This window comes from Sceloporus occidentalis, unplaced genomic scaffold (genome assembly GCF_023333645.1).
Source record: "Sceloporus occidentalis isolate IW3139 unplaced genomic scaffold, rSceOcc1.0.p SCAF_20, whole genome shotgun sequence".
Classification (NCBI taxonomy): Eukaryota; Metazoa; Chordata; class Lepidosauria; order Squamata; family Phrynosomatidae; genus Sceloporus; species Sceloporus occidentalis.
Genome location: NW_028317000.1, coordinates 4,260,634 through 4,276,061, shown reverse-complemented (window position 1 = coordinate 4,276,061; position 15,428 = coordinate 4,260,634). Strand labels below are relative to the sequence as shown.

The 15,428-nt window shown below is 40.2% G+C and overlaps 1 protein-coding gene across 7 annotated transcripts; it reads right to left on the bottom strand.

Moving 5' to 3' along the window:
- Nucleotides 1–1,381: 1,381 nt before the first annotated feature.
- On the bottom strand, nt 1,382–15,205 carry HORMAD1 (HORMA domain containing 1). 7 transcript variants are annotated; one of them, XM_089483243.1, is made up of 15 exons: nt 15,181–15,205; nt 13,369–13,434; nt 12,659–12,803; nt 11,860–11,923; nt 11,299–11,335; nt 11,165–11,185; nt 11,022–11,048; nt 8,555–8,622; nt 7,523–7,674; nt 6,484–6,728; nt 6,262–6,328; nt 5,804–5,889; nt 5,306–5,389; nt 3,476–3,556; nt 1,382–2,355 (listed from the first exon to the last, which is right to left on the bottom strand). In XM_089483243.1, exons 2-15 carry the CDS (start codon nt 13,399–13,401, stop codon nt 2,281–2,283), a joined length of 1,185 nt encoding a protein of 394 aa, XP_089339369.1. In that variant the 5' UTR covers nt 13,402–13,434; nt 15,181–15,205; the 3' UTR covers nt 1,382–2,280. The 7 variants fall into 7 exon arrangements, with proteins under 7 accessions (XP_089339369.1, XP_089339367.1, XP_089339365.1 ...); XM_089483241.1 differs by lacking the exon at nt 15,181–15,205 and adding an exon at nt 14,628–14,776; XM_089483239.1 differs by lacking the exon at nt 15,181–15,205 and adding an exon at nt 14,554–14,619.
- Nucleotides 15,206–15,428: the final 223 nt, after the last annotated feature.

Sequence of the window (15,428 nt, the reverse complement as noted above, 5' to 3'; positions counted from 1 at the left end):
GTTTAATATGGTCACATTCCCTCAAAATGTTCCAGTTTGCAGTGACACTTTTTCACCGGCTTTTTTAAAAGTCCCGAATTCTCTCTCCTCCTCCCACTTTCCCCCTTTTGGCCCTTAGTTCACACCAACTGTTGCAAAATGAGTTCAAAGTATACACATAGTTTGCACTCACGGTGCGTCTACATTGTAAAAATGATGCATTTTGACACCACTTTATGTGCAGTAAGCTCCAGTTTAGGGGGATTTGTAGTTTTTGCAAGGTCTTTTGCCTTTGTTGCCAACGAGTGCCAAACTGCAAATCCAGGGATTCTGTAGGATGGAGCCATGGCTTTTAAAGCAGTGCCAAACTGCATTATTTCGTCAGTGTAGATGCACCCTCAAGTAATGCAGGAAGGGAAAGAGAAGGAGGCAGAATCTTTCCCTGCCATGCAGACCGAGGCAAAAGCAAACTGCTGCGGCTTCTCTTCGCTTCTCTGTTCTTCTTCATTTCATTTCGCCATTAAAGAGAAATTAGATTGTAAGCCTGAGGGCAGGGAACCGTCCAATTAAAAAAATTGTATGTACAGCGCTGTGTAAATTTACAGCGCTTTATACATAAAGGTTAATAATAATAATAAATAAAGCGCATTTAAGCATCCTGCTAATAAAGCCAAAATTGCAAGTAAGTGCGCGAATGATTATCACACGTAATTGCAAAAGTAAAGAGACATTGAAATGCAGTGTCACTGAAATCCCGGAAGTAAAGAGATGCACATTAACGCTTCTTTGTGACCACTTTAAATGGCAGGTTTTGTGCGACGTCGTGTGAAATCGTTTTGCGTAATTACGCAATTTCTTCCAGGATATTCATCATGTGATAAAACTCCCAATCTCCATAGTTTTGGCCATCTTGACTCTGATGCCGCTTGGCTTAAACATGTCTCAGTTTTTCATCTGGGGATATATTGGAGGGTATGTGACCTCCTCCTCCTTCTGCCGCCATGCTCAGCCTTACTTTGCTTTCTTATATAATGAGGCACTTGTGGGCCAAGATTGCAGAGATCTGGGTTATGTGGCAATAAATGGGCTGCTTCTTGAAAGGTACATGGCAATTACAGAAGGATCGGGAGAGCCTGAAAGATTACCCAGTGATGAAGCGGGGATCGATATTTAAAACAAACATTCTGAAAAGAGGCTTGCTTGTTCAAACTGTAAATATTTTATTGGGGCTGTAAAACCGGAGGACCTGAAACAGAAAGCATGGCAGACGTCTATAAACCATTCATTAGGAATCAATATGCGCTCGAGTCAAAAATAATACCTCCCATTACGTTTCAAGGTTTTTACAGCGTAAAAATTATTAACGTGTTTTCTTTAAAAAGTTTGCCTCCGTAATGGAGTAATGCCTCCGTAGCAAAGAGAAAAACAAGCTACGTCAAAGTTAAAAAACCAAATTTCGGCCAAAGGCGTTGAAAGGAATGGGGGTTATTGATCTGTATTATGTAAAAGTCCCATTGATTTCTATGGATCGGCTCGAGTTTGGCCTAAAATTGGATTGTCCCATAACTGTTAGTCCAGAAAAAAAAGCCCCAGATATGCCTCCAAAATGTGGAAATCCATGGGACTTAAGTCAGTTGTAATGCCATAGGACTTGGGTATGATTAACTTTATCGTTATCAGGCCCTTAATTATGAGCCTTTTCTTCTCATTGATATAGCATCTGTCAATAGTATTGGCCCGAAATCATTAATTTAAAGTTGATAAAGAGCTCAGCTCAAGCCCAAAAATAACCGCTATGTTTGGATAACATTTGATGTTGATAACTTTTCTCACACATACATTCGCTATTTATCATACACACTAGTAATAAGAACATATAAACCGCTTTTTAACAAATCTATATGCCCAGTTGTTTATAAGAATAGATAACATCCTAACTTTCTTATTTCTAGTTCAACAATTTTATAGTTTCAAGTTTTAAAATTCATTTTCGTGACATGCTTTCTAAAGGATTAAAAACAGGTTCTGTTTTCAGTCATCATCGTAAACATCTACTTTGAACAATATTTGTTGAGAACATCTGAAAATATTAACATGCAGGTTATGGATAACGAAATGTGAGCTTCGTGACATTGAACATTATGTCTCTCTGGATTAAAGTCCTATATTCCTGACTGTAAAGCAAAGCACTGAAGAATATTCAGTGCTGTTAACAGTTTAAAACATGCTCTTTCTAAACCAATATATATCAGCTTCGGGAAGAATTCTAGAAGCAAAATAGAGATGCTGGGATGTGAATGTTTAATATTCCGGTTCACTAAATTTTCGCCGCTTGCATCCGGACTCTTGACTAGAAGCGAAGTCGAAATGACAGATCTGGAAAATAAAATGTTAACAGTCAATCCTGTTGCAGAGTGCAACACCGCACACAGATAACTGCTCTGCTCATGATAAGCAAATAAAAATGTCCACCTACAAACCATGTTTTCCTTTTCCCCATCCCTGTTAAAAGTACTTATTTCACCTGGCAATCTTAGCCATTGACTGTATTGTAGAGAGATCTTGTGGCACCTTTGAGACTAACTGAAAGAAATTGGCAGCATGAGCTTTCCTAGACTTCAGCCTACTTCCTCAGATGCATCGCCATGACCATGTTGGTACTTGGTAAGGGATGATGGGAGTGGAGGTGGATACCCACACATCTGCGTGGTGCCACATGAAGGAAAGGTGAACAGAGTCATTACCAGCACAGAGAAAGTGCATACAAGTGTGTGCCAACATGCCCAGCGTCCAGTTCAGCTGTAATAGGAGTGCCAGCATGGAGGGGGTTTCTGCCATGTCTCCAGTTTTCATTGCACCATTTTGGGTGCTGGCACTAGGCCTCTTTAGCAAGGATGTTTCCACATTGGTGGAAGCAACCCTGCCCACACATGCCTACTTAAGGTTAGGATCTTATGGATTTTTACAGGGGAGTAATACTGTAGAACAGGAGTTTAACTATTGGGCACAAAATGACAGCATTGCCCCTTCATTTAGAATCCTACAAAAGTTTCCTTCAGTTTCAAATTCCTGGTATTGCGGTCAATTCAAACATCGGTTGAGCATTTAGAAATACCATCTGGGCAGGAAAAGTTATGAAGGAAATCAAACACACCAAACAGAAGAGTTCTCGGTGTGAGCGATTTTCATTCTTTGCCAATCTCTGCAATGGGGACTGATGGGGAAATTGAATGGGGTGCAGAATTCTTGTCTGGGGTTGTAAATCCTAATCTTCTCTCCCTCTCCTGCCGGCTTTCCCCTTAAATATCCATAGAGTTACAGTTAATAGAAATGAGCAGGGATGACTCACAAGACCTGCTGCTAAGTCACCCAATTTTCCAAGGCTGCAGTTGCCAGCTTTAAAACAGGCATCTGAACAAAAATGCTGGATTAATGAAAGGCCGGAAAGAAAGAGACCTTGTCGTCACTTTCTACAAAACACAGTGTAAGAACTTACTGGCTTGACTGAGTCTGAGCTACATCTCTTCTGGGCCCTGGCTGCCGCCGCCAACTGCTTTCTGCTGCTTTCTGCGCCCGCCTTGACAGAGACAGAGGAACCGTTAGCTCTAGGAGAGAGTCCTGCAGATAGCTATTAAGGGGCTCACTCTGCATCCGGAGGCTGTTAGTCTTCCTCAACTGGTGTTAAAAAATTAATGAAGGGCTCTAAGAGTGGCGACAGTAAGGGCAGGCCTTCGCTGGGTCATGACAACGTATGATTTACTTCCACCGCTCTACCTTCTGAAGGACATGTCCTAGGCTGCTGATTCCAGCAGAACCTTCCCCACAATGCTCACAGGTGAAAAGTGTTGCCAGGAAAGCGGCAAAGGTTTCTTTAACTGGACAGGACCCCTGGGATTGTACAGAAGAGGGCCAAGCGAGGAAAGAGGTTACGACAGAAACAGCCTCGGTACTAGAGAGGTAGAATCATGGAGTTGGAAGAGACCCCAAGAAGGGCCATCCATTCCAAGGCCATTCTGCCATGCAGGAACTCTCCATCAAAGCATCCCCATTGACAGATGGCCATCCCGCCTCTGTTTAAAGGCCTCCAAGGAAGGAGACTCCACCAATCTCTGAGGGAATGTCTTCCGCTGTCAAACAGTTCCTCCTGAGATTTAGGTGGAATCTCTTTTCCTGTAGTTTGAATCCATTGCTCCTTGTCCCAGTCTCTGGAGCCATGTTCCCTCTTCGATATGACATCCATTCTAATATTTAAACATGACTATCATGTCCCCTCTTGACCTTCTTTTCATCAGGCTAAACATTCCCAGCTCCCTAAGTTGTGAACATTTCCCCAGCTTGAAAGTGGGAGCTCTGAGGTGGTACAGTGTGAATAAATTGTCGTGTTTATTGCAGCTGCCCACTTCACAATCCTGTTGGCAGCAGATATCACACTCCTAATAGTACCAGCTGCTGACTACTAGGCTTCCTGACCTCTAGAGTTCTGGTGTATAAAACGGCTTGTTCACTTAAACTTTGCCCCTGCTAATGCCCCCAACATCATTCAAATGCCACCCATCTGCACATCTGCAGGCTGCTCTTCAGCTCAGAGCAGGTACAAACACTGAGGTGCCTCTGTGTACACATAATCTGATTAAATTTCACCTCACCTTCCAAACTGTAATTTAATCACAGATTTCAGAGTGTGAGATCTTTCTCGAAGCAGGCATTATCCTAAACGTATAGTGAAAAGTGAGGGCGGTGTGTTCAACAAAGAGATGGATCTTGCCACCAAACATGTAGCTTTACCTATTAGGTATAAAATCTACTAACCAATACTGTATGTTAGCTTTGAAAATCTAGCAGTAGTAATATTGGACCGAATGTTACTACTGCTTAACATTTGGTTATTCTCCGAACAGTAGCTAGGCACAAAAGAACATGGTTGGTCGAAGAGAAATCAAGTATATTATGAATGATCAGTAGGATGCTCTGAGAACAGTTCTGGCCTCAAGTGTTAGGGACCCTGATTCAAATTCCCATTCAGTTGTCCAATAGTTTAGCATTATTCTGTAGTTCTATCTGCAGAATAACCAAGGTAAGAAGCTTAATGCAACTGAGAGTTCTACAGAAAAGTGTTGTAGAAACAAATTAATTCTTCATTAGTAATGAGTAATAAATTAATGTGAACTCCTAATGTGTAATAGTGAAATCAGAAAACAAAACAGTGAACTGTCCCTGCATTGAGAACAGTGTCAGTGCTGTAAATCTATGCTATAGAGTTGTGAATATATTTGTCTCATCTTTGAAGAGAATGTTGTCTTTGTTCTTTTAAAAACAGGGCACTCACTGTATCGCTGTGGAATCTCTTCCCGCTTCGAGTCTTGCCTTCTGCTACTTCAAGTTCTGATGTCTTATTTATTAGCTGCGACACCTAAAAATAGTCGAAGGGAAAAACAACAACAGTTTCAGCTTTGCGTTAGGGCTCTTGGAGTGTGTGCAAATATACTTCTACAGCGCCACATTTCAAATGAGTTCGTTTTCGTTCTATCTGCTTTCTTCGCTGTCCAGTTCTCACATCTGTCGATGTGTGATGGGAAAAACAATGCCTTGGATTATCTTTACTATAGCGTTCCTCTACTTTGTTTGCAAAAACAAACCAAAACCACAGTAACTGCATCCCATGTTTTGTCTTTAGGTAGATGTCCTTGGAGTTATGATACTCCGGGTTTCCTTCAACGTGTTGCAACTGTTAAACTTGGGAATGTTTTCTGCAGCCACAAACTTTGGAACTGGGAAAAATAAACTGAAACAAACGTGGGAAGAAAACGGAACTGCAGCTTTATACCTGCGAATTATTGATGGAGACATTGGAAGCTTCTCCTGCTGGTTTTATATTTCCATCTTCATTTTCCTCACATACTAAATTCGGTTCTGTGAACGGCATGTAAATAAGTTATATGGATTCCCGGGGAAATGGAATAAAAATAACGTATGGCTGTGTGCCTAGCGCTTTCTTAAAACAGATCTGTCAAAAACAGTGATGTACTGGGAAGGTTCACTGTTCCCTGATGGAGAGATGCCTTTTCTATTAGGAGGCAGTGACAGTTCCTAGGGAAGACGAGTTGTTCTTTACTCCCTTCCCAGAACATTTCAAGACTATTTACTGCATAAGGAGCCAGAATACTGCCTTTCCCTTCTTCTCTCATCACAGGTTCAGACAGATGTGCAAAACAGGTTCTAGATAACGCGCCACTGTGTACTGATAGAAAAGCTGAGCAGTCCTAAATTGAATACACTTTGTACCTCCAGCAGTCAGAGACTCGCGTGTGGTTTTCTGTGGCCTCATCTTATCTTCTGGAATAAAATCCTCCTGTATGAAGTATATTAAAAAAAGAACATCTTAAGCAAAACTGAATGTTTCTATAAGATGTTTTGAAAGATGAGCAATGCAAACAATACGATCTGGAAATTCTGACCTATAACACGCCAACAATAAAAGCGATAAAACCATGCCCAGATTCTTACATCCATTTCCCGTCCCTCTCCTTCGCCCGGGTGGCATGCCTTTGGCGAATTCAAAGAGTTGCTTTGTGTCAGTATGGCTTTATCGACCCGTTCCATCCGCTCTTTCTCGGTTGTCACTTTAACTTTCAACCTGTGAAAAGGGGTGGGGACCTCGCCGACGTTTAGGTAGGTAGGTTCCCCCGCGAACTTGACCTCCTCGCAGTCGCCCTCTTTGAAGCCAGGAGGCTGGTAGTCGGCTGGAGTCACTAAAAAGAGAGGTTCATAATTTTCCACGATGGGAAATATTTGTTTTGTCATCAGTTATTTTGAATAAATGTGAATGTTATTGGTAGCAACGGAAGAGGAAAGCTATCCCACCACCATAGCTCTAATCTCAAATCTATCTCACTTGTCGTTGTTGTGTCCCTTCAAGTCATTTCCGATGTGCAGCAACCCTAAGGCCACTCTGAAGTTATCTTGGCAAGTTTTGTTCAGAGGAGGTTTGCCATTACCTTTCCCCAAAGCTGAGAGAGTGTGCCTTGCTGAAGGTCACCCAGTGGGTTTCATGGCCAAGATGGGAACTGAACCTTGGTCTCCAGAGTCATACTCCAACACTCAGACCACCTACTATTATATCAGATAACTAAAATAAGATTAACTGTGTGCATTGTTGACTTTTTGGGCATATGCCAAGATCATTATGTACCTTTAAGGCCAAGAATTAAATAGGCATGTGTACAGACATTGCAGCATGGTGTAGTGGTTTGAGCGTTGGACTACAGTTCTGGAGACCAGGGTTCAAATCCCCACATAAACCCACTGGGCAAGTCATACTCTGTCAGTCTTAGAGGAAGGCAGAAGCAAAGGCAAATCTTCTCTGAACAAACCCTGCCAGGAAAACCCTGGGGTAGGTTTGCCTTAGTGTTGTCGTAAGCCATAAATGACTTGAAAGGCACACAACAGTAACACATACACACAGACACTCTTCTTAAGATGTCTGAAGTGGGGAAGCTTTAAACTTGACATATCTGTGTTACAGAGATTTAAATCAGTACCTTACCTTCATCGTAATAGAAGAGTTTCATTGTTAGGCAGACATCATCAGGGAGAGGACCCAGATTCTGCATCAGGACATAAATCTTCCTTATCAGTAGGATACTTGCTTTCTTAGTGTCCCCACATGTGATGTTGGAATTGTTCCCCTGGTTTTTACTAGAAAAGCACAAGATATGAGAAAGTTATATGGCAAGTTATATGTCCCTTGACCCCATTCATAAAGGAGCAGGTTACTACATTCGTACCTTGCTTTCAGACTTTCAGTTGGTCACAATGGGAAACAAAATGTTGGTATAGGGTCAACTTTGCCTGGTCTAGGCAGGCTCACTTTAAATTTTCACAAGCAACCCATATTTTAGGATGAGCTACAGATACAAGAGTCAGTCGCCAAAGTTTCTGGGAATATGGAGCTAAAAATAATCTAAAACCAAGCAAACTGCCATACAAGAGCCCATATGGTGCAAATAACCTTTCAGCAAATGCAGTACCTATTCAGGGAGTTACAGTACTTTCCTGGTCCAAATCCCAGAAGTGTATTCTTTCTACTCAAGGGTGCCAGCTGGCACTAAGTGTACTGTACTAGCAGTTTTTCTTGGTCCGTCCTGGGACATATCCCAGGAAACAACGTTTGCTGTGCTAAAACAGAGGTTCTTGTGTTGCTTAAAATATACACATTTCCCAGTGTCTACAAAACAACCTTTAAATATCCAAACTCTGGAAAGCAAAGCTAACTGGATATGTTTGTTTCCCGGGGAAACAGGGAATCAATAAAACTGTATACTTGCTATTTGACAATATTTCCTGAGCCATTTACATCACGCCTGCCTAACAAATGTGACTAGAGACTAACTGGGAGCTGACTGTTATTGAGTATTTGTTCTGCAGCAACAAAACAGATTTTCTTGGCAAATATGAGGTCATGTTAACATTCACTTCCTAGAATCAAACAACATGTTTGGGTTTTCCTCACCTAGAGAGAGGAGACAGAGAAACGTCTGGCAAAACTGTATGGTGAAAGAAAATGAGAGGATAATACCTTGTGAAATCCATTGATGGTCCTTTGTCGGTGTACTTGAACTTAAACTGATAGCACTCTGTAACTGTCTGAACACAAAACACAGCAGTTATGTATCTAGCATTGGAGACGGGCGACAAAAAGTGAAACATAATAGTAGGTCTATTTTGCTTCTTCCGAGAAATAAATTTATTCCAGTCCTATTTTGCCACTTCCTTCACAAAGCTTACAATGGGAAACATGGTCTCTTCTCTGCTGGCTTTATCATCACATCAATACTGTGAGGTAAAATTTCAAGGCATATACCCATGTTAGTCTGGGTCAGTATACAAAGGGATCTTGCAGCACCTGGGAATAAGAAGTTGGCAGCATAAGCTTTCATGTAGACTTAGGTTTCATAGACTTAAGCTTATGCTACCAACTTCTTTCTCTCAAAGGTGCTGCAAGATCTCTCTGCATACTGTGAGGCACCTGAGGAAGACAGAAGAGCCCATAGTCACCCACTGAAGTTCATGAAGTGGGTCTTTGGACCCAGCTTCCCCATTCTTAGTCTATTTAAGCGCTGGATATGTGAGCCCTCAAAAGCAATCTGTACTGTTACTGCACACTTTGCCCACCCTTAAGGTACAATGGCATTTCCTTCTCCTGCCCCAGATCTTCTCCAAAACAAGTGCAGCTGTAGTCTTGCAAGAAGCACCCCTTCTGGCTCTGCTCCAGATGGTCCCCAAACCCCCCAGAAAACACAAGGGATGCAGCAGGGAGGGCTCCAGAGAGTCTTCTATTGGTGTCTGTTGCTCTGGCTGATGGACAAGCAAGCATACAAACAATCTGCAGTAATTGACTTCAGCTAATGGCTTGGGATCTCCTTTCAGAACTTATTATGATGCAAAGTCCGCACAGAATTGCTTTGAATAAACAAACCAATAAAAAGAAACCAGCAACACTAGGCACTTATTCCCAGGTCCCTCAGTTAGATTTAAGTCCAGGAAAGCTCATGCTGCCAACTTCTTTTTTTCAGTCTCAAAGGTACTACAAGATCTCTCTACACACTCAAGCTAGCCAGTTCGTTTCAAGACTTGCCCACAGCCTGGCGAAGGCAAGATCCACGTTTGCATTTCAGCAGGGCTCCTGTTCTGTTTTAACATTTGGGACACTCTGCAATGGTTGCCCTTCACTACGGATTGCCATCTGATGCTTTCCCATTTTAACCATTTTCCAAGTGAAGTGCCCATGTTCTCCTTTCTAAATAAAATGCATCCTGTCCTAAATAATATCGACAGAACTATGCAAAGGCCATTGGCCAAAAGCAATGAAATTTGACTTGACTTGAGAACTAGAGGCAAGAGAAACACCCAGCATATAAAATGTACAAAGGCAAACAGGATACATTTGATCAAATTTAGCCAAAATTTTTGGATGCAACTAAAGAGTTAGAATTTATATCCCTCAATGTCATCATCGGATCATATCACAGAGGTAGGCTGACATCTAGTGGCTGGCTGTTTTATTAGTGTTATCATCATCAGGAATGATGGTATTTATCATACATTGGATAACAGTTTCCTTGATGTCTGGGAATGCTCTGACTGTGTATTCCTGCATGGCAGGGGCTTGGCTTTGATGGCCCTCTTTATCTCTTTTTCTGCTTCAAAGCAGTAACCAAGAATAGACTCCTTCCAGGATTGCGACTGAGACCTTTAACCATTTCCCCAGTGACCATGCAGCCTCCTGTCCCCCCCAAAAGTTGCTGTTTGTCCCACTGGCAAAAACAGAACGAGGCTTTAACGTACTGGATTACTAGATTCTTATGGACCTAAGAAACCCTTTCATGCTGCAATCCTTCCTAGCATGAAAAACAAATATTTGAGTGGCTCAGGGGAAAGAGAGAAAAAGAGAGCAGAGGAGATTGAAAAAGAGAAGGTGTTGGCATCTAGTAGTGACAGAAGAGCATTCTAATAAAAGGAAACCATTCCCTTCTAACAGCTATATTAATGATTTCCATTAACGGGGTCCTTTCATCTTTGACAGAGGTCACTAGGATCAAGCATAGACCCAAACAGAAGGCTCCTAATGCTACCAATAACAGCACATTGTGGACCTATTTCATAGAATCATAGAGTTGGAAGAGACTGCAAGGGCCATCCAGTCCAACCCCATTCTGCCATGCAGGAAATCACAGTCAAAGCATCCCCATTGACAGATGGCCATCCAGCCTCTGTTTGAAGACCTCCAAGGAAGGAGACTCCACTACACTCCGAGGAAGGAGTGTGTTCCACTGTCAAACAGCCCTTACTGTCAGGAAGCTCTTCCTAATGTTGACCTGGAATCTCTTTTGCTGTAGCTTGCATCCATTGTTCCAGGGCCTAGTCTCTGGAGCAGCAGAAAACAAGCTCAACATGAAATCCCTTCAAATATTTAAATAGGGCTATTATATCACCTCTTAACCCAAAGCTGTAGTCCTAAATGGAATATGTCATCCTAAATTTACCTGTGGGTCCTCTTGATCAGTGTAGACCTAACATCAAAGATAAACAATATTATCAGGACGACTCAAAGTAAAACAGAGCAGATATAATACAGAATCGTTTTGAAATGTCTGAACACACATACATATGTATATTTACAACTTACCGCCAACATGATTAGTCTGAGCTATTTAGAGAACAAAAAGGGAGTGGAGGAGAGAATCGCGATTAGAAACATTTAAGTGGGTTTAATCAGTAAATATCCCATGTTCATTTAAAATTAAATAATATATAACTTACATATTTTTTCTGCAGCGCATCGTAGCATCCCAGCATCCTGTAAAAATCAAACAACATTGATTTTTATCTATTTTAAAAAAGTAACTTTTGCCAGCCTCTGTTTTGAAGTTTTTTTCTTTACGTTCTTCAAATCCCTTTAAAAAAGGCATTTTCCAATATGCTTCTAGTTACTACTATTCTGTGATACTGTGATATCAAACCTTGGTCTGGCTATTTGGGTTATTTTGGACTTCTGAAACCTCATCCAGGTTCACCAAGAGTCAAGGAGTTGGGCAGCAGAAAGCTAAAACAACTGGAGGACCAAAGATTGACATAAACCCAAGACATGTAATGAGAATTACATTTCTTTTCCTCTTTCCTTCTGCTTCCATTTCTCTCCCCTTCCTCTATAGCTTGCCCTAGATTGCAGATTCACTGCCCCTGGGTGCCCACTCCTTCTTTGCAAAGCACCATCTTACATGGATCATTCGGATAATAAGAAAATGTCAAACGTGAATGGTTTTTGACAATGTCGCAATGTGGAAGATCTACACCTAGCTCTGGAAATTGCAGGTTACGTACCATTTCACCAGCTGAGTGGAGCCAGGGCAGTTTTTATCCTCTCTCAGTATTTTCACACAGAGGTCTTAAAAAACACAATGAAAATCCATTTAAGACACTGCAACTGTTAACGTATAAAGACTTATTTTTGCTAACTGGCTCATTCAACAAGCTTCTGACACTGAGAAACTGAAGTCATAGATCTGCTGGCCACACTCTTTACAATGCAGTTTCTTCTGTTTTCTGCACAGCAAAAGGTGTTCCTACCCAACCAAAGTTCCCACCTGAGACAGTAAATCCTACAAGCTATTTATTCTTCTGCTAAAGATCTTCTAGAACATGGCTACATGGCCCAAAAGACCCACAAAAAACTATGGATGCCGGCCATGAAAGCCTTTGGCTTCATATTCTTAATATATCAGATAGCATATGAAACCCTGATATAAGGGGCTATACTGGTTTCAATATAAATTCTTCTACTGTCAGGTGGTAAAAATGCATCAACAATAAATGGTATATTTAACAGTTTGATATGCTTTTGAGATGTCAAACATCACCTGTTCAATGATAGAGCTAATATTGGTGAATTCATTTGCTCATTCAGCTTATGTTATATATAATAAAGAGATGCAGGATATTGCATGTGTTGGTATATGTGTTTGTGCAAAGACAAAAGGAGTTTTAAACCAGCCAAATCTTAACCCCGTGTCCCAGGTTTCTCGGACATCACTTGCCCATCGCTTCCATCGCTTGCGTCTTTTCCAACCACAGGGCATAGGAAGCGTTCTCTAGGCGGAAAACACCATTGCCATTAAATTACCGTCTAAATATCTCGTCCCGTATGCGCATTCTGGGAAGATGCCTCTCAGATAGGTAATGCAGGAGACAGCAATCGCCAGCAGTCTCTTCACCAATATCAGCGACTGCTGCTCGGTTGCTATTTTGTTGGGAAATATGGCCGTACTCTGAAAGGAGAAAAAGACACCGTTAAGGCATTTTTTGTGAGCCTGGTTTTTCAGATTAGCGTTGCAATGTGTTGGTGTTAGTGGCCAGGACCATGCAATTGTATGCTGGGCCCTGCGATGGGATTTATACAGCCATATATATGGAAGATACCAGATTGGGGAAAGATGGTGTATAGGATTGCAGCCTTATTCAGATGTGACTTCAAAAAATAGGTCTTAAAAACAGGGTTAGTACAGTACTTGAATGGGAGATCGCCAATGAATACCAGGTGCTGTCTTGCAAGGAAGGAACTGGAAAAACCACTTGAGTATTCCTTGCCAATGAAATCCATAAAGTTGCCATAAAGCAAGAGGCACATGTGTATAGAAACCCTTAAAAGTCTATTCCTTATTTTCATGTAGGAAGTGCCCTGTGACATCTTCATTTTTATCTTTGGTTTGATGCGTGCTTAAACTCATGTACATCAAAGTAAGATGAATGATTCCTGTAGACATACAGTTCCTATCAACATCTCATTCCAATTTTAGTGGAGAATAATGTAAAATAAAATGAACTGAACCGTACCAAAGTAGTCCTTTGTTTCTGAGCGGTTGCCATATTTGTTCGACTCTTGTCTGCTCTTTCAGTTCACTGTTAATAAAATACTGGTGTTAATTGGTGTGTTACATACTTTGATAACAAAACAGGTAAGAAATTCTAGTTGGGAAGGATATATATGAGTGGACCGAATCAAACTCCCATAAAACATGGATGATTAGTTGAGTGTGCTGTTTAAAATGCAATAATAATAATAATAATAATAATAATAATAATAATAATAATAATAATAATAATAATCTCAAAATCCCATAGCATTGAAATGCATTAATCATATTAAAATATATTAATAATAATAATCTCAAAATCCCATAGTATTAAAATGCATTAATAATATTAAAATGCATTATTAATATCAATAATAATCTCAAAATCCCATAGCATTAAAATGCATTAATAATATTAAAATATATTATTAATAATAATAATCTCAAAATTCCATAGCATTGAAATGCATTAATAATAATATTAATCTCAAAATTTCACAGCATTAAAATGCATTAATAATATTAAACTCCATTATTAATAATAATAATCTCAAAATTCCATAGCGTTAAATGCATTGAAATATAATAATAAAATATAATATAAAAAAATAAAAAATAATAATGTTAAAATTACATAGTATTAAAATACATTAAAATGTATCATTATTATTATTAATAATAATCTCAAAATTACATAGCATTAAATGCATTGAAATATAATAATAATAATAATAATAATAATGTCAAAATTCCATAGCATTGAAATGCATTAAAATTCACTAATAATAATGATGATGATGATGATGATGATGATGATAATCTCAAAATCAAATAGCATTGAACTATGGCAATTAAAAGTGGTGTCAGACTGGATTAATTTCTGCAGTGTGGATGCAAGCAAAAGGGGGGAAAGAAGTTGAATTGGAATTGTCTTGAGAACAGAGCAAGCAAGTTATGACTGAGGAATCTTGGTTTATATATATATATATATATATATATATATATATATAGTGGCCTGAATCAAATTCTCATAATACATAGGTGCTCAGAGGAGTGTGTGGTTTAAAATACATGTGTTTCCTTGGCTTTTATTGCCCTTTATTCTTTGCTGAAAGCAGAGCCTGACTTGGTCTAAAGTCACCTCAGAGAGGTCTTTTTAAATTACCTCAGGAGTCGGGGCCGCGCGCGCGCTCCCGCTTTCCCGCCCCTTTCCTCCCCAACTGTCACTCCTCCTCCAACCTTTTAAAACCCCTTAAACACCAGTTAAGCCTTTCCACAGGAGGATGTTCGTCTGAATGCGGGTCCTGTGTGCCCCAAATACTTGTCATAAAGAGTTCATTTCTTTCATGACAGTCTTATATTCTGACTCTCCAAAAAGAACACTTTTCCCCCTCATCATCAACCTCACCACAATCTGGGTTTTTAAATCCATAAATGTCTAATTGACAAATTGTAGGCTGCTCTGATAGCCTTTGGCTGAAGAGCTGGGTATAAATAAATCATTATTATTATTATTATTATTATTAATAATAAACCTCATTTTTGAGGGAAAGAAATAAAAGAAATGATAAAAATAAAGGAGCACAACCACAAAGATTGCGTTTATACTATGGAAATAATAATGCAATTTTGACACCACTTTTGAGTGCTGCAGCTCTGGGATTTGCAGTTTTGCCCTTCTCTGATGGTACCTCAGTAAACTACACATCCCAAGATTGTGTAAAATGGAGCCACGGTGGTTAAAGTGGTGCCAAACTGCATTATATTATTATTATTATTATTATTATTATACTTTGTTTATATATCGCTGTAGATTCGGATGCAGCCAGCCTCAGAGGAAGGCAATGGCGGCATCAACCCTCCTGTGAAGAAATGTTGGCCAAGGATACTTTAGGAAAACAGTGACTATATTGGAGCCATCATGGCTAAATAGTTTGAGCGTAGGACTAAGAATCTAGGAGGCCAGGATTTGATTCCCAGTTCAGCCATTAAACCCATTAATGGTCGCCTTGCCCAAGTCACACTCTCTCAGCCTCTGAG

Bases quoted from the DNA above. Each gene is read 5' to 3' on its own strand.
- HORMAD1 (XM_089483243.1), bottom strand. From the start codon at position 13,401: ATGGCAACCGCTCAGAAACAAAGGACTACTTTG. The intron at 11,924-12,658 runs GTAATTTAATGG...GTGTTTTTTAAG, and splicing joins CGGGACGAGATATTTAGACG to ACCTCTGTGTGAAAATACTG. The intron at 6,329-6,483 runs GTAAGAATCTGG...TACTTCATACAG, and splicing joins GAGAGGGACGGGAAATGGAT to GAGGATTTTATTCCAGAAGA.